We start from the raw sequence: 23,221 nt of genomic DNA, 5'->3' as shown, positions 1-23,221 counted from the left end.
CAGATGTTGTTTAGTTCAGCCTGAGACCTATTGACTGTAATTTGGCTTTAAACTGTCATTGAGTGAATTCAGACTTCTTGAAGTTCAGCAGTTTCAGATGGCAGCATTTTTAAACATACTTCTTTGGTTGTGGTCAGGAGCACAAAGATGTTCTGAGAGAGAATCCGCTCTCCAGCCTTTCTGATGTCACTCCTAAGAGTAAAGTGTGTCAGTTGTTCTTCCACTTGGATTCGCATCAGGATAAGAAGTTAAATGTTACTCATGTCAGTTGCATGGTTGCCAATGACAAGGGAGCATTGAATTGAAAGCCAGTTTACCGATTGTGAAGGGGCGCCTCTCTCCAATAAGCTGGTCATAAAGCCTTACATGTGACTGGAAAGCTGGGCTGAGATTATAGAAAGCTGGGCTATTGTCAGTGATAATGAGCCCCACATGCACATCTGAAGATCTTTTAAGATCTCAAGGTTTAAAGATCATGAGAAAATTTCTCACAAAAGAAAAGATGTATGGGACTTAGAACAGAGTTTTTTGTAAGTTTCTTCCTCTCTTCAAGGTGGAACTATATCTTGACTTTTCCTTGTTGTTGTTTTTTTTTAATTGTAGTCTCATAAAAATTCTGAAAGTAATATTTTATTCTTTCAAGTTGGGGAAGGAGATCTTTTTATCAGCTCTGGGCTTTAGTTAAGTAATCTTAGAACAGTGTTGTGGGAATTATATTAAATGACGAAGCCAAATGAGAACACACTTGTAAGAGACCTAAATCTTGTGGTCATAATCTTGTGCTGTGTGTATCATCCTGGGAGGCCTTCCAAAGAAACTTATCATCCCTAGCGTTTTCTTTGGCATTTCTGTTTAGCATCATTTTGTGTGATACACCACACAAGAAGGAGGACCAGTGATTGATTTCTGTAGTTAAATGTTTTTTTGTTTTTAAATCCCTTTAGGGTCTGGCCCCAATCCAGTATTCCCTTTCCTGCTGCTCCCCTCTGTACTGAGGTCATACATCTAAAACTTAAATAGGCCAGTTTTTTTGTCTCTGTGCTTCTGTGTGTGCTGTGTCCTTTGAATAACATTCACTTACTTTTCCAGCAAGCAGATTTGAAGGATCCCAAGACACAATTCAGATGTCAGCCCCTCTGCGGAACATTTGCCAACTCCTCTTGCTCACTCCAACACCTCCCCGCTACCCACCACTTGCAGTTGGTCATTTCTTTCTTTTCCCTGTGGGATTTTACACCCCCATTCTAGTATAGCTTAGGGGATTATAATATTTCATAAGTGATAGTCTCTAAACTATTTGGCTGTTCAAAGAAAGTGAAGTCGCTCAGTTGTGTCTGACTCTTTGCGACCCCATGGACTGTAGCCTACCAGGATCCTCCGTCCATGGGATTTTCCAGACAAGAATACTGGAATGGGTTGCCATTTCCTTCTCCAGGGGATCTTCCCAACCCAGGGATTGAACCCAGGTCTCCTGCATTGCGTGCAGACGCTTTACCATCTGAGCCACCAGGGAAGCCCAGCTGTTCAAAGAAAAGTGTATTTGCGTCTTGCACATAGTAGTAGGCATCATACATTTGCTATCAGTTGAGTTGCATGAAGGAACAAATGAAAGAGGAGGAGAAAAAATTAGAATGTGTCGTGCTATCTCCTTTTGGTGAAATTTTAGTAAACTGGACTTCTAAGCCTCTACCACTCCAGAGTTAGATTTTTAGAGGCTTCGTGGAAAATGCTGATACTTAATTTGGAAAAGACAAAAAATTGATGTTGGGGTTTTATAGAGGTCAGTGATAGCCAAGCAGCTTGTTGAATTTGGGTGGAGAAATTAGATGTCTTGGGATTTCCCTGGCGGTCCAGTGGTTAGAACACCGTGCTTCCACTGCATGGGGTAGTGGGTTCCATCCTTGGTTGGGGAACTAAGATTCTGCATGCCACAAGGTGTGGCCAAAAAAAACTAGGTGTCTTGGTGTATATTTTATCTTAATAGTTCCTGTTCTTCTGTATTCATAAAATAGATTCTGGGAAGGCTGATGATGTTTTTCCAAAATGCTTCACTGCCTTCTTTGACGTATAGTTGATTTTTTTATTGGTCTTGGAAAAGAAAGTTCACTAATGCATGTTAATTACACCAAATCTCAAATAAGAGCTGCTTCCTCCATAATGTGATGATGTAACTTCCCAGGTGAGGGTATTGGATTTGGTGAATCACATTTCAGACCACTTATAGTATCAATCATTTGACACCTAGTGCCAGTAGGGATTTTGCTGATTTTAGCTAATCTCTGCCTTTTCAGTTTTCTCTTCTTTGCAGCTTTGAAACCCAAAATTGATTTTTATTTCTAGAATTGCATCCATCATTGGCTGTGTATTTAAATACCAGTAGTATCAAAATAAAATGAAAAAGCACTTAAATCAGAAGTAATTGAGTAATGCTGATCAAAAATTCCTTTCCTAAATCCTTTCCACAGTAAAGTTAAGTGGTTTCTTCCCAACTTAGTCTTGTTTGTTAAAAAATTGACAGGACTACTCCTAAACAGCAGCTGATAAATTCACGCTTACCCTTTTTCCAAACTCTTCTACTCCTACCCCCACCCCCAGCAGATTTTGAAGACAGGGCCTTTGATGCTGTGATGGGTAAGGAGCTCCTCCTCGGCTTCTGGTGTCATGTTAGTGCAAAGGTCAGAAATAGCCAGTGTCACATTGGCTGAAGAGAGCGGTCACTGTGGTCAGGTATTGCTGGCGCTTGCTCTTGTAGTCCTTGATTAGAAGGAAATACTGGCAACTTGGAGAAAAACCCCTAAGGCCAGAAATCTCATTTTAATCTGCATATTGCAGACTGGTAAACTTTCTTAGGGGGAAAAATGCATTCATGATGCATCTCTCTATTGTTCTGGCAAAGAACCTGGTATTGTTTGGGGTTACTTTTCATGAGGGCCCTGTTAGAAGGCACCGTAAGTTTATCCTGAAACCCTTTGTTGGAAGCTCTGCATTGGTTAAGAAGTGTTTTGCTCTAGAGCTTGTGTTTTCTTAATTTCATTTGTAATTTCTCTCCTGCCATATTTTCTAAAAGGAGGGACTAAATCAACCAGGGGGTTTCATGCTGCCTGTCACATCCTATTAATTATTCCTACCATTTATGCACCTCTTGTTACTCATTTCAGAAAGATTTCCGAGTACAGGAACTCCCACTGGCTCGTATTAAGAAGATTATGAAACTGGATGAAGATGTGAAGGTGAATTCACATTCATTTTTATTATTCATATTGAAAGTAAAACAATGGGAAGATTATTGCTTATTTCTCTAGAGCTCAAAGTTTAATTAAACAAAAATAAAAGTATTATTGTCTGTTGGTTTTGTATTTGGTTCCGAGCTGAAATTGAACAGTTTTAATTATTGTATGGTACTTTTCTAAAAATTGGGAATATCCTGTTTGCTAGCTGTTGAAATCCAAGCTACTGAGTATTTGTTTTTTGAATTGCCTGATTCTTTCCACTGTGTAGCGTAAACATGTATCATCATGTCAGCAGAACAGTGACGTCTTCCTGGCATCTTATTGCAGTCTCTAGTTAGTTGATCTGAGTTCTAAGAAATGTCTGATAATGATATTGCACTTGTTCTAACTTTTCAGTCTGTGAGTTGTTTTACAGTTTATGCTTGTGAGAGGATTTACTTTGGTTGACCATTTTTGTATTCCTAGGAGTCCGCCTCCTATTAACAGTTCTCTCAAGAAGAGAGCAACTCTCTCCACTCTGAATTAATAGTTTCCTGTATTTGTATAGAAAGCTAACAGTTTATAGCAGTTTTCCTTTTTATTAACTTACTTCCTCATAGTAACCATGTGAGAGTTCACAGGATAAGAGTTACTAGTTTCTCCATCCTGTAGATATGCGAATAGACACAAAGAGGTTAAAAGTGACTCACCTAGAGTTGGAGAACCAAGATCCCAATTCTCACCTCCTGCTTCCTTAACTCTGACCACACAGACAGATCACCACAGACCACCTCAGAAAGGCTGCACAGGGTCCAGAGCTTTGTTTGACCAAGAGTTTGAACTTTGAATTCAGATTCGGCAAGGCAGCTTCCAGTACTTGAGGACTTACTATGTGCCAGGCACTTTTACATACATTATCTCATTTGATTCCCACAGCAACCCTGGCAAGTTGTTACCTCTTTTTCACTATGTAAAAAGTGAAGCCGAGAAGGGTGAGAAGCTGGAGGTTTTCCCTAAATCCACTGGCACTCATTATCTTTCCCCCACATTGTCTCCCTTTGGATTAGAGCCTACATCCTTCCACTTACTGGCTCTGTGTCTATAGGCAAGTCACTTCACTTCTCCTAAATCCTAGTTTCTCTGAAAGGCTTTTATGAGAGCAAGAAAGTCCATGGAAGGTGCTAGATAAATAACCTTTCTCCCTCTTCCCTTCTTCTGTGTGCTACCTGCTTTGTCCCTGCTTTGTCATGGGTTTATTTTACCTTGGAATCTCTTGAGGCAACCCCCTTCTTGTTCTTTTTTTTTTTTTTTTCCCTTCTTGTTCTCTAGTCCTTGACCCATAGCCCATTGGCAGGACATGAGATAAGGGACAAACTGACTGGTTTGAATGACTTGCTGGTGATTGACAGGGAGGGCCTACGTCTGTTGCAGATGATCAGTGCAGAAGCCCCTGTGTTGTTTGCCAAGGCAGCCCAGATTTTTATCACAGAGTTGACTCTTCGAGCCTGGATCCACACAGAGGATAACAAGCGCCGGACTCTTCAGGTAATATTGTAGAGAATTAGGCAAGCAGCTGCCTTTGCCTTCTTCTCTTGCATGGCTTTGGACCAAAGATTGTTCTTTCCCACACCTCTGTCAAACTGATGTGTTTAACTGGCATCTTCCTTTTCTGGTGGGAGGCAGGCAGACCTTCTGGCCAAGACAGTATGCATTTCCCTACCAGGAATGTTAATTTCCAACTTCCCTGTTTGTCACGGCTCAGTGACTGAACTTTGTACTTGGTGAGTTCTCACTGTAAACAGAGGCTAAAGTGATTATTTATCTATTTCTAGATCTAAACAGCTTCCAGTTGGAAGGCTTGAGAGTCTTCAGGAAAGAACGGTCCCAGGAAGAATAGTCTCACTAACCTCTTTGGCATTTTTGTTCCTTCTCTCTTTTCCTGGGAATCCTTTCCTTCTTTCTTGTTTCTTTTTTTGTTTTAATTCAGCAAATCACTTTCTTATTGTATGAAGACCCCTAGTCATTGGGTGTATAGCCCCTCCACTCATCACCCAGGCCCTTTCTTAGAGGAAAGATTTCCCAGACATAGGAGGAGAAGTATGGCAGATACAGGAGTGCCAGCATTTTAACAGCAAAGCCAAGGAAGTGCATTATGTTTTCTTTGTTTCCCTTTATCTCCAAAACTGAAAATGCATGCTTTTGTTCATTTATTCCGCAGATATTAAATGAATACCCACAGTGTGCCAAGCACTGTTCTAAGCCCTGGGAATTAATACACAAAACAGACAGAGATTCGTACCCTTAGAAATTCTATAGTCTCGTGCAGCTAGATATTGAAAACTTACTTATGTTGTCTTGGAGGAAGTCTATGGATCTAGAGAGAACTAATTAAAGCTACCTTCAGAGTCAATTCAGATTAAAAAGTAAAATGGGCAAAGCACTTGAACAGGCCCTTCAAAAAGGAAGACACCTAAATGTTCAACAGCGAAAAGGTATGCAATGTCATTTGTCATCTGGGAAATACAAATTAAAACCGCAATGAGATACTGGTTTGTACCCACTAGAAAGACTGACAGTACCGAATGTTGACAAGAAAGTGAAATGACTGAAACTCATTTATTGCTGGTTAGAATGTAAAGTGGTGTGATCACCTTGGAAAACTATTTAGCACTTTCTAATAAAATGCTATTCCTTAATCTCAGATCCAGCCATTCCACTCTTACATGTACTCCCCAAAAGTGTGGACATTCTTGTATAAGACTGTCTGTAACAACCTAGTTTATAATAGCCAAAACCTGGAAATAGCTCAAATATCCATCAAGATGTAAATCTATTAACAAATAGATTTATTCTTAAAATGGATGACTACTCAACAGTCAGAGAAGCAAACTATTTATTCATGCAACAATGTGGGTGAACCTCAATCATATTTAAGCAAAAGAAACAGATTACACAGTACATGCTATCATATACTATCATCATTTATGGAGACAGGAGTCAGAGCTGTGGTTGCCTCAGATTGGTAAGGGAAGGAAGTTGACTGGAAAGGAATAGAAGGAAACTTTGTATGTTCTTATATGGGTGATAGCTACCCGGGTGCATATATTTATTCAGATTCATCAAGCTGGGTACTTAAAATTTCTCTGGCTTTTTTGTTTTGTTTTTTCACTAAATATGATAATTGGTAAAATATTAGCATTACAAAAGGCAAAATAAAAGTGTTTAAAAGACTCATTTAAGTATATCTGTTTCCAAAATTCTGTAGAATGCTTTAGTATATGTCTAAAGGTGATCATTTATTTTTTTCTTCCCCTCATTCTATCCATAGATGAGCCATCTGGGTAGCTTGAGTAGGTGACATCATCATGAATGTGATACTATATTGTACTAATCTTAAATGAGACTTGGCACCCTTAATATGTGCCCTGCCTCTGTTGGGAGGGTTTATTATCAGGCTGGTGGTTGGCAAGAAGGTCGGGCTGGAGTTTTGCATTTCAGTGGCTCGGGGCCATCACAAAGACAAGGAAAGGGGAAAAAAAAAAGAAAACAACAGAAAATTTCCATCCCCTCCTATTTTATCTGATGAGTCATCTTTTAACTGTGATATATAGAGCTTGCTGAGGATTTCTGTTAGCATGTTGACTTTCCCTCCAACATTTTATTATGAAAAAATTAAACATAAGCAAAGTTTACAGTGAACACCTGTGTAACTTACCACCTAGATCTACCATTAACACTTTACTCATTTTAGTCCCATATTTGTCTTTCCCTCTGTCCACCAAATCATCTGGTTTTAAATGCATTTAAAACTTTATATTCCCCTGAGCACTTCAATATGTGTGTCACTTACTAGTGTTCTCTATTTTTTTTTCTTTTGCTTTATAATTGTCCTACAATGACGTACACAAACCTTAAGTATACATAGTGTGTTGGTTCTTAATTTAAAAATCTTTTAAAGAAAGGGAATGTCACTCTTAGAAAGAACCTCATCAGAGCAGGCCTTGGTTTCAGTAGCATTAGTCAGCTGACTCATGTTCTCTTCCCCCCAGCCCCTACCCTAGTGGCTTCAGATTTCCAGTATTCCTGTCACGTTAAACAATATTTAAACTGTGAATTTGACATTGTCATTTTGAATTTCAAAATAAAAATTGTAATTTTGTAGAAACTAACATTAATAGATCCAATGACTACAAAAATATTGTAAAAAATTACTGAAATAGGATTTCAGCTAAGAGATTCTAAATAGATTATAAACTACATGTGAGCCAAAGAGTCAAAATATTATTTAGGGGCTTAAAGGGTTATCAGGTTGAGTAATAGCCTAACTTTGCTAACCACAGAATGACCAGAAACCTGTCAGTTGATATGGCTAGATTTGTACGAATGTATCTGGAGGGTGTTAATCTAAACAGTTGTGGGGAAGACCTTGGAGCAGGATCTAGCAGAGGTGTTAATAGTTGCAGGCTCAAGTATCTAGTCTGTAGAGCATGAGCTATATGTATCTCTTCTTTGGTCAGTGTTTGTCCATCAGGTCTGATCATTTGAAGTTTGTAAGAGTTTGGGTGTGCTTTTTTTTTGGCTATAGGCTTGGCCGTGGGTCTTTAGTTTGACTTAGAAGTCATCGTCTTAACCTTACTTGTAACTTGGAGAGTAGAAAGCCAGGTAAACTAGTTTCTCCCCAAGTTAATTTTTCACCCTGCTTTTCTTTGTTACAGAGAAATGATATCGCCATGGCAATTACAAAATTTGATCAGTTTGACTTTCTCATCGATATCGTTCCAAGAGATGAGCTGAAACCACCGAAGCGTCAGGTGAGCTGGGAAGGCATTGCTGACGAGAGGGTGCCTTGCATCCTGGTATCAGACGATCTCCGTTTCCTCTGTCAGCACAAGTCATTTGTTCTTCTTTTGCTTCTCTTTCTCTAGACCAGATCCATCCTTAACATCTTCTGTTACTCATTTAGGGATACTTTTAACTCAGTGCCTCTGAGGTGGTGTCTCAGTGAAAACAGACAAAATGAAAAGTAAAGATGAGTTAAAACAGTAAAGTGTAGCTCATTTAGAAATATCCTGGGAAGTCTATCAGAGTTCTTAAGTCTGGGATGGGAGAGCAGGTTAAAGATTTTAGATTTCAGGAAGCAGCTTCTGTGTGTGCATAGCTGTGCTTGAAGGGAGTGGACTTGGTCTTCTCTTGCTCTGGATTGTGGTTCTCTACGCAGTGTGCTGGCTGCACATTAGAATCACCTGTTAGAGTTTTTAGAAATACCAGTGCCCAGGCTCTGTCCCCCACACCGGCTGAAACAGAATCTGTGAGGGGGAGGCTCAGGCATCAGTCCTTTTTAAAGCTCTCCAGATGCTTTTAATGTGCAACCAGATTTGAGAACCTTCACTTAAACTTTTTCCAAGCAGTGACGAGAAGGAATGTGTCTGCCTTTCCTGCTCTTCTGTCTGCTCCTCTCCAGAGGTCACACCATTGTTTTTCAGCACTTTGTGTACATAAAGCTCTTAATTGCAATTTTGATAGATCCCTCTCCTGTGTTGCTCATCATTTTAGGCATGCAGATTGCATGACTCACTGGATATAGTAGAGATACTTGGAATAGTGGCAGAGTCTGGCAGGAGCAAAGCTGAGCCTTGATCTACTTGCTTTGTTTTTGTTAATAAAAGTTTCAGTGTTTTTAATGAATTATTTCATAGTATATTATCCTTAGAAATAGGAGTCATTCAGTAATGACTATTCTCCTGTGCTGTCTCATGTTAATAACCAGTAAGAGAGTGTAGGAGAAGTGGGCATCTTTAACGGCCTTTGTAATTGCGACCCTGCCTGGGGACCTTTGGGTTAGCAAGCCCTCAGTACCTCCTTCCTAGCACGGGGTGCCTCACTGCGTCTCCATTCTTCTGGGCAGTCTTTGCTACTGTAAACATCCTTGACTGGAAGCTGTAAGGCGTTGCAAGGAGCTTTCAGTCGGATGTTTACAGCGGCAGGCTGCCACGGTCATCCCGCTGCACATGGCCTTTGAAACATTGCAGGTTTGTGTCCACGGCTCAGTTCCTCCTCTGGGTGCTTCCCTCCTCTTTGAGAAGTCACTGCAAGAAGAACTCAGACCACTTCTCTTTCTTCAAAACAGTTGATACCACTCACCCACTCTCCCTGTTGGAATTTGTTTCAGAAGCCCCCTTTAAAAACAAGGTGGTGAGCTCTGTGACAATCAGGCCTTGCTCAGGCTCCTTGCAGCAACTCCTGCTTGTTCCCTGTGGGCTGCCTGCCAAGCCAACTGGCCAGAAAGAATGGTCGTGTCCTCTCCATTCCTCCCGTGTCCTCAGTGGTTGACTCTCCTAGGGTGGCAGAGAGCTCCTTGTTACATCCTAGCCTGACTCTGAATGCTGTGATCCATCTCCTTTAAAGTGTGTCTAGCTGAGACAGCTCCTTGCTGCCTGGGTTCAGTTCTTTGCAGGCATTCAGGCCATTGATTGGCATCCTGTTCGGGACAGCTGCTGCCTGGCCTTTTTTGAAAGGTTGAGATTGCCGAAAGCTGGCCTAAAGTTCTAAGATAGCGCTTTTAATCCTCTGTAGACATGAAGTTTTCCCAAGCTCCAAATTGGCTGGCAGCTTCCTTAAGTCTTTTAAAAGCGCCTACTCTCCAAAACTCACCCTTTCTGAAGGAAGCAGCAGTTCATTCTTGCTACTGAAGCAAATGTGCTTTTGGGGGCTGGCTGCACAGCACTGTGGTGATGGCCCTAGGAGGTGGTGCTGCCCATTCTCTGGTGTTGTTTATCAGACTCCACTGCTGGAGAGATTCCAAGAGCAGGCACTCTGGTTGGGGAGGCCACTGCTAAGCTGGGCAAGTGCCCCATCCTGAATTGATCCAGTCATTCAGAGATTGTTCTAGCACAGGGGGTGGCTTCCCGCTGCTGGGGAAAGAAACGAGCCAGAAATACTGAGTTGTTCTAAGGTCCTTGACTTCTCAAAGATGCTTGGAGATGTCTCTTGTTCTTTGGTGAAGCAAGTAAAGACTACTCAAGCAGGAGAGAGTTGAGACCTGACTTTTACCCCATAAAGCTATGAGTTGAAAGTTCCTGTTCATTGAAACGTCATTTCCTCTTCACCCATTTCTTTAAACCAAGCATAATCACTCCCTTTCTAGCTTGACCTCCATTGGCAGAATGAGTCTTCTAATGCAGAAGCAGCTTAGATATGCTTCCTTCCATTCCAGTGATTTGAGAGCTGACATGCCTGTCCTCATAAGGCAAACCTTGGTGCCTCTATTTGATACTCAGAGTGTCCCAGACATTGCCTAGTTCATAAACAGCTTAAGAGGGTACTGTAGGCAGCATAGGAGAAGCTCTTTACATGTTCTCACAGCTTTTGGAAAAGGATATTTTAGCTTCTGAAAGTGGTACAGTGTTTGCTATTTTTCTGGCAGAAAGACAGTATTCACTTGCAGATTTGCTGTAGTCAAGGATAACTGGAGACAGAACAGTCACAGGCCAAGGGCTGGTGAAGGCCAGGGGCTCCCTACTCCCCAAGACTTCCTACTGGTTAGTTTTGGAGTTCTTAGTCCTCTATACTCGTTCATCACCCAAGAGCTTTTTCAAGTTAGGTTTGGACTTTAATGGTTAATGTTTTTTATAAAATGGGAAGGGAGTTCTGAGTGGGAAGATAAATTCATTGAACCTATTTCAGGAGCCTTGAAAAGAGTAGCTGGCCTTTGTTTCTTGGCTGGGGAGGGTATCAGTATTACCCCTGTCATAGCCAAGATCTAGTTGACTGGTGGACCTTTGTTTATAATGGTGAGAAGTTAGAGTTGAAATGGAGATAATATTGTCAGAGTTAAGTTGTTCTGGAAACTGAGACCTAGATGCAAATAAAAGGGAGCTTCCTTTTTCTTCTGCCTCAGCATGATCATGTCCAGGGTTCATACTGTTTGGGCCTGAAGCACAGAATACATTAACTTAGAAAGTTGGTTCCTGTTGAAGGGCTAGCTTAGAAACCCAGAGTGTCCAAAGTATCTGCCTAGACTGGGTGAATGGCCGTCAGGGAACCTTGCATGCTGAGATCCAAGTTTCTCAGAAGCTAGATCTCCGCAGTCCTAGTTTTAGTATCCTGGGCCCCCAGTTCCCCGGAAGCAAAAGAGTACCCACCCCATCCTACAGTGGACAAAAGTGTATCCCCACACGGGGGCTGCAGAATCCTAGAGGGAGCAAGAGTTAGGGGTTCTTGTCTGTTGCTGACAGTTGGTGGGTTTAAGAGTGTTTGTCATACTCCCAGCTTGGGTTAGGGCTTCCCTGGTGGCTCAGCCAGTAAAGAATCCACCTGCAGTGCAAGAGACCTGGGTTCAATCCCTTGGTCAGGAAGATCCTGTGGAGAAGAGAAGGGCAACCCACTCCACTATTCTTGCTTGGAAAATCCCATGGACAGAGGAACCTGGTGGACTGCAGATCATGAGGTCACAAAGAGTCAGACGTGACCGAACGACTTAAGCATGCATGCAGCTTGGGTTTAAAAAAAAATACTTTCCTACCTCCCATTGTCTGCCCGGCCCTATGAATTCATTTATCATTTAGCACCTGCTTTTATTGAGTGCTTGAAAGGAGAATGGTAATAGGGACAGTAGGGGGCAAGAGAGATCGAGGCTTTGCCTTCATAGGCCTGTCATTCTAGCAGGGAGGGTAGTGAATTTGACCAGCAAGTACAAAAAGGTTTCATGAGAAAAGGGCCGTGGAAGCACAGATTGGAGATAGGGTCAGTACCAACTGTGTATGTCCCTTTGGAGAGCTCTGAGGCAATCCACAGGGTCTCTGCCTTGGAGAAGCCTTTTCCTCTTTCCTTGAGCCTGAAAGACTTAGTCCAGAGCACAGAAGTGAGTAAATTTAGCTGATATTTTTGCTCAGCCAGCCGAGTGGTTGTATGTTTGTATTGTTTCTGTTGTCCCAGGCGGGGTTCCGTGTGTCGCAGGGCCCTCCGGAGCAGACGCCGACCTCTGTGTCAGTGGTCAGGGGCCGACCAACCCCGGACCCTCAGACTGTAACCATGCCGTAGTGTGTGTAAACATCCTACACTCTCAGCTGTGAGCTCGAGGTGGCTGGGAGAGGGTTGTTTACTCCTTCTGCCATGGAAAACGTCTGCTGAAGAAGGAACAGTCTCTTCACTCAGCAGGTCGGCCAGAATGCGACCTCCCTAGTCAGCCAAGGCAGCACCCCAGTGGAGAGCTGTCCCTCAGGCCCCCTGGGTTGCACTTCTGTGGCTAAGTACCAGCAAACCACATGTGATGCTGGATAGACTCGGCCTTAGTGACCACCGAGCTCTCGACATGCTGTGAAAACCTGGGCTCTTGCCTACCAGCGTTCTTGGTCCTGACATTTGCTTCTGAAATTCCAACCCAGAAAAAGCCCTGTGTCCCTTTCCCCGACTCTTTTCCTCCGGAGGTGGTGGGGGAATGAAATAAGTGCTGCTTATTTGGGAGGTTGGGAGCCAGCCTGAGTGTTTGGGGTACTTGCAATTAGCACTGTTCTCAGATCACAGGCCTTGACAGCATTTACTGACAAGCACTGCTAGTGCGTGGTTTTAGTTACGGTAATTATTTGCCCATTTGCAACTCATCACGCAGTGGGTGATTACTCTGTGCTTCAGAAAATTGGCTGTATGTTTGTTTTGTGAAGCCTATGGAATCTGTTATTTTTAGTTCGATTTAGCACAACTGGTCTCTTCAAATTCCACTTTCCCTTGGCTTCAAATGTAGAGAACTCAGCATTCGGCAGGCAACTGTGCAGAGCCCGTTTGGGGGCAGAATGGAAATTCACTGCGGCGGCTGCTGAGTCGGTTCTTTCCCTCTTACCTGCCTCTCCTTCTGCCCCACAGGAGGAGGTGCGCCAGTCCGTGACTCCTGCCGAGCCCGTCCAGTACTACTTCACGCTGGCTCAGCAGCCCACTGCCGTCCAAGTCCAGGGGCAGCAGCAAGGCCAGCAGACCACCAGCTCCACGACCACCATCCAGCCTGGGCAGATCATCATCGCACAGCCTCAGCAGGGCCAGGTCTGTGAGCGGCAGAGGGTGCCGTCCCAGCAAGACAGCACCCCTTAGGTTTGGGATGGGCAGAGTGGGGCTGGGGCAGATGGGCAGTCAGACCATTGTAGGGCACTGGGTTTGGATTCTGGAGACCTGGACTTGCCCCCAGACCCGGCCGCTGAGGTGATGTGTCACCTAGTCTCTCTGGATCCTGGCATGCTCATGGGTCAGATGAGGAAAGTGCAGTGAACAGGACATTCTCTGGGCTCCCTAAAACATTTTAGGAGGAAAAAAGTCTCTATGATGCCCCCTTGAAGAGAGTGACATCTTCATATGAGGTCTTTTAAGTGGATTCCATGCCTGCTGTCTGCGTCTCCCCACCAGAATTGGAATTTGTATCTTTAAGGTGGCAATCAGGCGTCATTGCCAGCTTGCATACATTTCTTCTTCTTTTCCTCATCATTTCTGTCTCCCACTGGATGTGTCCAGTGACCTTCTGTTTTTAGAACAGTAATCAGAAGATTCCTTCTCTCCCGATAGTATTGTTGTGAAAGCAGTTAATATCCACATTGGTGGGGATCATGAAAGGCTGAAGAGAACTATGTTTCCTGAGCCCTGACTCCAAATTCCCTAACAGTCATTGTTTATGCATCAGACGTTGAGTGTCCTCTTAGCTAAAGTCCAATGCTGTGTTGAGGATACAAGCATGAATAAACCAGCCCCTATTTTTAAGAATTTAAGAATCTAGTTGGGGCTACAAATACTTAGAGATTACAGCACTTGCCATGTGGGAAGTGTAAGATATTCTTAGGATTGTGTAGAGGGTGTTATGGGAGTGCTTCACAAGGGGTACCCGACAAAAGATGTGAGGGAGGTGGTAGCAGAGAATGTCAGAGGAAAGTTCTCTGAAAGGATTAATGTGAGTCTTACAGGGAATAATGGAAATGAATCAAATAAAGCGGGGAAGGAGGGCTTTCCTGGGAGAGGGCACAGCATGAGCAAGGTGGGGAGAAACAGCACTGGAAGTGGTAGGCGGGGAGGGTAGAGTCAGCACAGGGGAGCATCTAGGCAGGTTGAAAAGACAGGCAGAGGACCCATCCTAAACAGCCGTGTGTATTCTAGTAAGGAGCTGCTGCTGCTGCTGCTGCTAAGTCGCTCAGTCGTGTCCGACTCTGCGATCCCATAGACAGCAGCCCACCAGGCTCCCCCGTCCCTGGGATTCTCTAGGCAAGAACACTGGAGCGGGTTGCCATTTCCTTCTCCAATGCATGAAAGTGAAAAGTGAAAGTGGCGTCACTCAGTCGTGTCTGACTCTTAGCCACCCCATGGACTGCAGCCCACCAGGCTCCTCCGTCCATGGGATTTTCCAGGCAAGAGTACTGGAGTGGGGTGCCATTGAAGCTAGGTCTGCCTAAAGAAAAAACAATGGGACAGAGCTAGATTTAAATTACTAAGGTTTTGGAATTTATTCCCTGCTCACTTTTTTATCCATAATTTGGAAGTTTATGGAGTGCTTGCTCTTTGCTAGACACAGTGCTAGGCAGGAGGGGTTTACAAATGACCACATCCCAGTCCCTGCCTCGAGGCATTCACTGCAGCATGATGCCTCAGGGACCTTCTTTGGCCGGTGCTTGTGCCTCCGCAGTGGTGAGCGCTTTGCCTGCCTAAGGCTTTATCCCAGCACCGGGAAACTTCAAGGGAGTCTGCCAAGAGCTGTCCCTGATTGGCTAATCATTCTGAAAAGCTCATGACTATTGCGCCCCAACTGCAGGGCACGCCATATGTGATTTGACATCTGCCAGGCTAACATGAGCCCTCATTTTCCTGAAATGATTTAGAAATACCTTGGAAGTCCTCTTGGGAAAATTGAGTTGGTAGTACAGTGATGAGTTGGCAGTATGCTTTTTTTTTTTTTTTTTAAGTCAGCGAGAATTTTATCTACCTCTTCTCTGCCACACTGAACTTGGTCAGCTTGGAGCTGATAAGGCTTGTGAGGATGGTGAACTTGGTCCCTCCCAGCATCTCCCAACTCTTGTTCCCCTGTCTGACTAGCTCAGGAAGGCCTTGTGGCTATGCTTTGTCACACCTCCCTAGGCCTACAGGAGTGGCTCTTTCAAGTTGAGCTCAGATACCCTTATAGGACCGATACATATTAAAATTGGGAGGAAGTATATTTTGGTCAAGTGAATCCTGTGTTTCCTGTCCTAAAATTGGAAACATTTTATGGAGGTTTGGGGAGCAGGCTAAGTTGGAGATCATGGTGTCAGAATGGGAGATGTTTCCTGTTGACCTGGCCCCCTGCGTGCATGCATTACCCTCTGTCATCTTTCTCCCTACCCTCCTACAGTTTGTAGTCATTTCTCATCTACAGTTCCCAGAACACCTTCCCCTTCCCAGGTAACGTTACTGCAGAGTAGACCTGTGCGGTCAGAATGTAAGAGCAATCGGGATAACAACATCTATTGAAGACCAGCATTCATTAAGACTCTGAGTCATCTTAGGAGGTGATTCTTGGTTTCAAGTGGGGAGAAATCATACCCGAAGTGAGGGCTTGGGGTTCAGGTGTAATTAAAGGCCCTACTAGCACCACCACCAGTTTGAGCAACTTATTCTGGGATCTGTAAAGGTCACATCTTTACAGAGGTAAAGATGTGAGATTTAAAGAAGTAACTGACCCTCTTGACAGTTTGAATCCACTGTCTCTCGAAGGAACAAGTTTCGTTGGGTTGGATAATCCTCTAAGTGTGTGAGACACAGAATCTTTGTATACATTAGACAGAAATTCCTTAAATCTGAGATTCCTATTTCTAGAAAGTTAAAATTCTTGCTAAATTCTGTTAAAGTTTTAAATTCTATTACTTAGCCTCGATTAGGATCCAGGTCTTAACAGTGTCCAGGTCTTAAGGGTGTTTGCCTCTCCCGTGGGAAGCCATGCTGTGATCTGGAGCAGCCAGCTGGCCAGCGTGGGCTTGAGTCACTCTGACTAAGTGGGGGTGACAGCCGGTGTGCCCTTTATGTTTTTTCCAGGGCCTTGCATGCCGGGGAAGGAGCCCAGGGTCCTAAACTGACCCCACTTCCCATTTGGTTTGCCCTCCAAACTCACCTGCTCCAGGCTTGACTTCAGCCAAGTCGTGGGAGAATTATCATAGTTGCTTTTAATTCTTTTTTACCATACCTGCCTTTCTGTCACTGAAAGGGCTGTGAAAAGTTGCAACATTTGAAGCATAGAGAGAGGTATTGGGGTTGAGGCAAATACTTTGCACTCTGAGCCAAAAAATCCATTCGGCTTTCCTGTCTTTTATTTTGGAAAATGATTTTATCAGTGCTCTGAGTGTGCATAGTCCTGGGGGACTCTCTAGGTTGAGTATTGTTGGTGTTGAGATGAGGTCAGGCATTCAGGAGGGTTTGCTCCTGGTTAACTGCTCAGCATTAACCCCTTGGGAGGCCTGATGGCTCTGGGCTAGAACTCAGTCAGCTTTTTCATGACTCTTCCTTCCAGACCACACCTGTAACCATGCAAGTTGGAGAAGGTCAGCAGGTGCAGATTGTCCAGGCCCAGCCACAAGGTCAAGCCCAGCAGGCCCAGAGTGGCACTGGACAGACCATGCAGGTGATGCAGCAGATCATCACGAACACAGGAGAGATCCAGCAGATCCCGGTAAGCCCTGCCCTGCCTTCGGGTCTGTGTGGCGCTGTGCTCAACAGTATAATCAGAAACAGTTAAAAATTTTAATACACACACACACACTTTGTTGTAAACCTGTATTTCCATTACCCTAGACCACAACTGGCTTCACTGTGTACTCCCTGCTTTCCTTTAATCCAGGTTCAGACTCACCACTGTGGGGCAGCGCCTCTAGAGTTCCCCTCCCACAGCCTGTGCAAAGAGGTCATTGTAGCCACTATTCCATGCCAAGGCCCAAAGGCCCTGTCAGGCAGTCCTGTCTTGATTTGCAGATAATAAGAGGGAGGTGTATAGAGAAGGCCATAAATACACTTGTTGCATATTCATGAGTCAGTTCCCAGTGGAGCCTGCAACAAAGTGTATTTTTGGCTTTCATTTAACTTATCCATTGCTTCACTGTGGACTGCTACTTCCTGTGTGCCTTGAGGGATTTCATTTCCTACATTTGTTGGCTTTTTCACTTATACTTGTTTTTTTGTTTAAAAAAAAAAAAGAAGAAAGTCCTTGTCGTAACATGTGCCACCTATTCATTGGTCAACTTGCCACAAAAAATGTGGAAAACACATGACATAGAGCAGGTCTGTTCCTGCCTCTCACCTTTCCTATTGTTAATGAAATGTTGGCAGATACAGAACCTCACTTGGTCTTGGCTAACCACTTCCTCTTTGAAGGAAGCTTGAAAAGTATCCTTAGCTCTATTTTGGGGAGCTCTTCTTAATTAACAGAGTAATAGGCCAAGAGAAAGCTGAGGAAAGGGGGCCGTGTGCATCACTCTCTCTCTTTCTTTGTCACCTCTCTCTCTCTCTTTCTCCCCACCCCCACCTTCCCCCACCCTTCCTTCTTAAATAGGGTGGGGTTGGGGTGGGGTGACCACAAACACACACAAGCACGCGTCGATTTCAGATTCCTTGCAGCCACCAACCCATGACTTCTCTCATAAATGGTTCTCGATTTTGCATGTGAGAGCACCAAAATAAGATCATCTAAGCCAGAGTAGAGTTCCCACTTCATAGTGACTTTAACTTGAGTCTTTTAAACACTTGGGGGCACAGAAGACGTGTTGCAGAATTTAGGACTTAGTCTCCACTGTATACTTCTGCAGGAGTCTGCGTTTCTAGGCTTAGCAGAGTGCGAGTTCCCGGGAAGGGAACTATGCTTCTCTTTGGAAAGCCCAGGGAGTGGGCTTTGCTCTGTTGCTGTTCAGTTGCTAAGTTATGTCCAACTCTTTGCGATCTCATGAACTGTAGCACACCAGACTTCTCTGTCCTTCACTATCTCCCAGAGTTTGCTCAAATTCACGTCCATTGAGTCAGTGATGCCATCCAACCATCTCATCTTCTCTTGCCCCCCTTCTCCTGCCCTCAGTCTTTCCCAGCGTCAGGGTCTTTTCCAGTGAGTCAGCTCTTCTCATCAGGTGGCCAGAGTGTTGGAGCTTCAGCTTCAGCATCAGGCCTTCCAGTGAATATTCAGGGTTGATTTCCATCCAGGGGGGTGGGCTTCTTTGCTCTGTAGTTAATGTTAAAAGGGTGTGAGGGTCCCCAGGATTATCCCTGTGGTAGAGGACTAAAGAGCAGAGCATCCCCAGATATCTAAGCCCAAGCCTAAAAGAAGAGCTTGCTTCTAAGAACTGCTTAGAACTGTTTGGCTCACGAGTTTTCAGTCACATTTGAGTTTCTGCAAAGTGCTCTTTCCAGCTGGGAAATGTAAAATCCCTATGGCCGGCAGTATACCTTCCCCCACTCCTGGGACCAGGCTTCTTGTAGTCTTTCATCCCGTGTCCTTGGCTGGAGTTCTGGAGACTCCTGGGACCAGTCACCATCAATCTCAGCACATGAGGTTTCCCAAGCCTCCGTGCAGCTGTCTTCCTCCTCGTAAGCAATTTAACATTGGCCTGGAAGCAATGTGGAATGTAGTTGGGGGGTTAGGCTTGGCATCACAACTTCCCAGCAACTCTTCTTGGCAAGTTCTCAGAAGAGAAATGACAGTAGGTCACAATATCTTGCCCTGTCTCCTTTAAAGCAGACTCGTAGTGGGTTTAGATTTTGTGTCCCTCCACCTTGCCTTAGACAATTCTGGAATGTTCCACCAGGAACTTCAACATACCTCTTTTCTTGGTTCAGTGTTCATCTTTTCTTGATGGTTCAAATCCTTTTTGAAGCTGAAGTTTCAGAGAAGCAGTTTGATTTAACACTTGTATGCAGGAGTTTCATCCCGTCAGCATTTTACTCATGGTAGCAAAAGCCCATATAATGAAGTTAGCTCTTGAAGGCAAGAGGAAAATTTTCTGCAGGATAAAGAGGCATGACTTGCATATTACCCTCAAGAAGCTCACCCTTAAAAGAAAAGCAGGCCAGACAGCTTTTCTTCTGGAGGGTGGTGTCTGGACACCTAGATGGAGGGCGACCATATCTGCCGGTCTTCCTGGAGCCTCTTTCATCCCCCATATCCCGAGCATGACTGTCCATAGTCTTCCTTTGCCGACTGTTTTCTTTGCTGAGCCACAGTTCCCCTCGCGTTGTAGCTGCCTTGGTCCTCTCCTCATCCTCACGCTCAAAGCACTAATATTTTCATGGTATGCTGGAGCATTAAGAGCCCGAGTTAAGGCTTTTAGCATGCAATTAAATGCAGCCTGCGGTATTATTGTATTATCTGAGACTTAATTGTAAGCCTGAGGGACTCTAAAGGCATTTTTGTAGCTTTAGTTTCCCATGATGGGGTATCCTGTGAAAGGTTTATTGATTCAGCATCCCCTTGGGAGGTGTTTGGCCATAGGCTAGTGCTGAATACCAAGGCTCCTAAAAGTCCCACAGACCCGCATTGGTCCTGGCTCTTGGGGACAGAGATAGTTAAGCGGGCCAGCTTTCTCTTCCAAGATGTGCAGCATGGAGCTGGGTAGTTCTCGGGCTGTGGTCCCGAGTGATGGCCATCTGCTCTGGGCTCCTGGTGGATGCTAGGGCTCTTCTCAGTGTTAGATTAGCCAGGAACTGGGGTAGTGAAGGGTGGAGATGGAGGAGAGAAAGGCCCACACTTAAGGTTCAAACATTCCAATAATGTCACAGTTGGGCATGAACTCCTAGCATAAACTGTGAGCAGACAGCTAAGAGCCAGTGAATACTGAGGGTCCAGCCGTGTGGTTCTCACGTGTATGACAAAGTCCTCTGGGAATTTCCCCCAAGCCCACTCAAGGAGCATGCTCTTTTGTGTGACTGATGGGGTTGGGATGTTACGGTTTTGCTTATTTTGGTCTCTGTTTAAAAGGAGCTTTTCCGAGTTGGCTTCTTTGGGTGGTGGGTAGGGGACAATCACCATTTATCGTCATGAAAAGTTTGCCTTTTCGAGGTTGCATTCAGTCTCCTGTGGTCTGCTTGTCTCTGCCCTTGCCATAGGTGCAGCTGAATGCCGGCCAACTGCAGTATATCCGCTTAGCCCAGCCTGTATCAGGCACCCAAGTCGTACAGGGACAGATCCAGACGCTTGCCACCAATGCTCAACAGGTATGTCCCCCAGAGATGCAGGGCTTGAGTTGGGGACCAGCGGGATCTGGCTTCTGACTGGAAAGGGGGGCTTGGCACATAACTCTCTGGCCACCTCATCTTCAGCAAGAGCCACCTCCACATTCTGCACATGTTCTGCACCCCAGAGGACAGATGGGCTTTATCCGAGGATTGGATTCAAAGTGTGTCTCTTCACTGTCTTGTTCTCGAGGGACAAGGAAACACAAGGCAGAGGGAGTCTCAGGATACCTGAGGAGAGCCTGATGTGTGTAAATGCAGTCTGACTGAAGGAAGTGTTTTCACAGGCTGCCTCATCGTCAGGCTCAGTTTCCATGTTTAAACCTGAATGACTGTTGTGTCCTGGCATCTTCTGTGTCCTTTGGAAAGCTACTTAGATCCCCCCCCCCTTCTTGTGCACCCCTAACCAGAGACTGCCCCCTCCTCTCACCTCACACCCCAAGATATTGAATGCTGTGAGCCACAGGTGCTGAGGGGGCCACCTCCCTGGGCGTGGGGATTGGGGGTGTGGGCATTATTTGCAGGGGACATGGATGCTGGCAGGGAGGTATTGTTTATCTATTCTTTGCCTCAGACCCAAAAAAGCAGTGATCGTTTAAGAGCTGGACTCGTCTGGCGCAGTGCCTTTCTGGCGATGTGTCTGTTGCGGTGCGATGTATCTATTGACGGTTGTGACAGAGCTGAGTTTGTGGAGCAGGTCTCCACAGATCTCGTTTGGGGAAATATGAGGAATGAGCCAAGAGCAGGGCTTCTGAGTTCCGTGTGGTCTCTGGGATGGTTAAAGGGCCCTCTCCAAATCCATGCTTCATTGGCTTGCTCACTGACAGGGAATCAGATCTCAAGACTACCCCACCCTTTAGTGTACCCGCTCCCTTTAAACTTGTAAGATTCTAGCCTAGGATCCAGAAACTTTCTGTAGCACAGGATGGGAAGAAATGAGAAGGAAGAATTCCCCAGAGGTCAATTTTGGGACCAGGAGCTAAAGCCAGAAAGTGGGGAGAGTTGGTTCTTAAAGAGAGGAGGAAAGAAGCAGGAAGAGGCACCTGAGGACAGTCAAGAGTCTTCCTAACAACCGATTGACGGATTGTGATTGTAATTTTAACAGTTTGGCACTTAGTAGGTGCTCAGTAAATGTTTGCTGAATGACTGTTGAATAAATTATATGTAAATGGAATTTAAAGGTAAATGAAACTCTGTTCAACTGATGTGAAGGGCAGTCCTGCTGGCCACAGAGCACAGTGAAAACCTCATCTATGAGGTATATTTTCCATTTGTTTCAGGATCACTCCTTTATCCTGCAGGCATTTCTTCAGTACTTACTTTGCACTGGGGGATGGAAAGACAAAACTTAACTCCTGCCCTCGTGGGAGGAGAAAGATCCGAAACAAAGAACAGTAGTTATGAAACCCCTTTCACACCTGTCCCCTTGTTCTTCTCTTAGCCCCATGGGTAGGCCCTGATGGCTTGTTCTTGGCCATTGTGAGGACACTTGAGAAGACAGCCCTTACCTTGCAGGGTGGCTGTGATGATTCCAGGAGAAGGTACACAGCAAACGTGAGCTAGTCAAATGTTCCACAGATAACACATACACACACAAACATTCTTCAGTCTTTTTTCAAGTCTTCCAAGCTGTCTCTTGCAGCTGGCATTAGATGATGCGGTTCTCCATGTCAGTAAATTTCTTTTAAAATGTATTTAAAATGCCCACATAAGATTTTAAGTACATGTGACAAATGGTTTCCTTACTGTCCCCCGCCCCCGCCCTTGGCCCAGAGGGCTGTGTGTGGCCTGTCTCGGAAAAAGTACTTCCTAGGTTTGCCACAAGGGCTTCTAGGGCCAAGGCCGCCTGCTCGCCAGGGTGTTTCATATTCCACTGAGATAATCTAAGTGATAGGGTTTGGTTTGGAGCCCACCGACCACTCACCACTTTGCCAAGTGTATTGCAGTCTGCCATCACAGGTTGAAAGACAGACTCTTGGGGTTTCTGCCTAAACTGTAAGTGTTGTGCCCTGTCCTGTCAGCATCTAGGAGCTAGGTGTTTTTGTTTTGACTTGAGCCTCAGGCCTCAGAAAGACCTTGTAGTGAGGGGGTGGTTTTGGGTGGGGGTGGGGTTTGGGCGGACATTAAGAGAGATGGTTGCGGAAATTGTGTATTGGCATCTCCACGGGCCTGTCTGTGGTGCCAACTCTGAGTAGCCATCAGTGCTCGGGGGTGGGGAGGGACCCTTGCTTTCCTGCTACTCGTCAAGCCCCTGTGCTGTGCCAGGCCTCGTTCTGGGTACCTCGTATGCACTGTCCACTTGATCTTCATGACCCTCTCGTGGCTGGTGGGCTGGTGGACTGATGGGCCAGACCCTGCAGCTCATCTGCCTACTTTGCCTTCTTGATTCCTACAGATCACACAGACAGAGGTCCAGCAAGGACAGCAGCAGTTCAGCCAGTTCACGGATGGACAGGTAAGATACCAGCCAAGCCAGGCACAGAAGATGAGGAGTTGTTGGAGGGCAGCAGGTGCTGTCTGTGGGTTTGGTGCTTAGGGGAGCTGTCCCATCATCTTCTAACAATAAGTGGACAGAAGTTGTTAAAAACAAGTCTTGCCTGTCCTCTAGGTTTATAGACTTGTGGGAGTTTAAAATAACCCTAGACTTTATATAGCCCCCGTGCCCATTTTACAGATGAGTAAACTGAGCCCTAGAGGTGGGAAGTGCCTTGTCTGTGCTTGCCTGGCTGTTCATTGCAGAACCAGGACTAGAGTGCAGGTCTCCAGTCTCCTTTAAGAATAGCTTTTCTCTAAGCTGTGCTCTTTTTAAT

The 23,221-nt window shown here is 45.0% G+C and overlaps 1 protein-coding gene across 6 annotated transcripts in view; it reads left to right on the top strand.

Moving 5' to 3' along the window:
• The window catches only part of NFYC (nuclear transcription factor Y subunit gamma), a 65,129-nt gene that overhangs the window by 40,113 nt on the left and 1,795 nt on the right, over positions 1-23,221 (top strand). For all 6 annotated transcript variants that reach the window (XM_019957733.2, XM_019957727.2, XM_019957729.2 and 3 more), the window contains 7 exons: positions 3,159-3,230; positions 4,641-4,754; positions 7,925-8,020; positions 13,068-13,241; positions 16,714-16,872; positions 20,286-20,393; positions 22,807-22,866. In XM_019957733.2, coding sequence (XP_019813292.1) covers positions 3,159-3,230; positions 4,641-4,754; positions 7,925-8,020; positions 13,068-13,241; positions 16,714-16,872; positions 20,286-20,393; positions 22,807-22,866 — 783 coding nt within the window. The remainder of the gene's footprint in view (positions 1-3,158; positions 3,231-4,640; positions 4,755-7,924; positions 8,021-13,067; positions 13,242-16,713; positions 16,873-20,285; positions 20,394-22,806; positions 22,867-23,221) is intronic.

Source organism: Bos indicus, chromosome 3 (assembly GCF_029378745.1).
Source record: "Bos indicus isolate NIAB-ARS_2022 breed Sahiwal x Tharparkar chromosome 3, NIAB-ARS_B.indTharparkar_mat_pri_1.0, whole genome shotgun sequence".
Taxonomy (NCBI): domain Eukaryota; kingdom Metazoa; phylum Chordata; class Mammalia; order Artiodactyla; family Bovidae; genus Bos; species Bos indicus.
The sequence above is the reverse complement of the archived record's forward strand: the minus strand, read 5'-3'. Positions and strand labels throughout refer to the sequence as shown.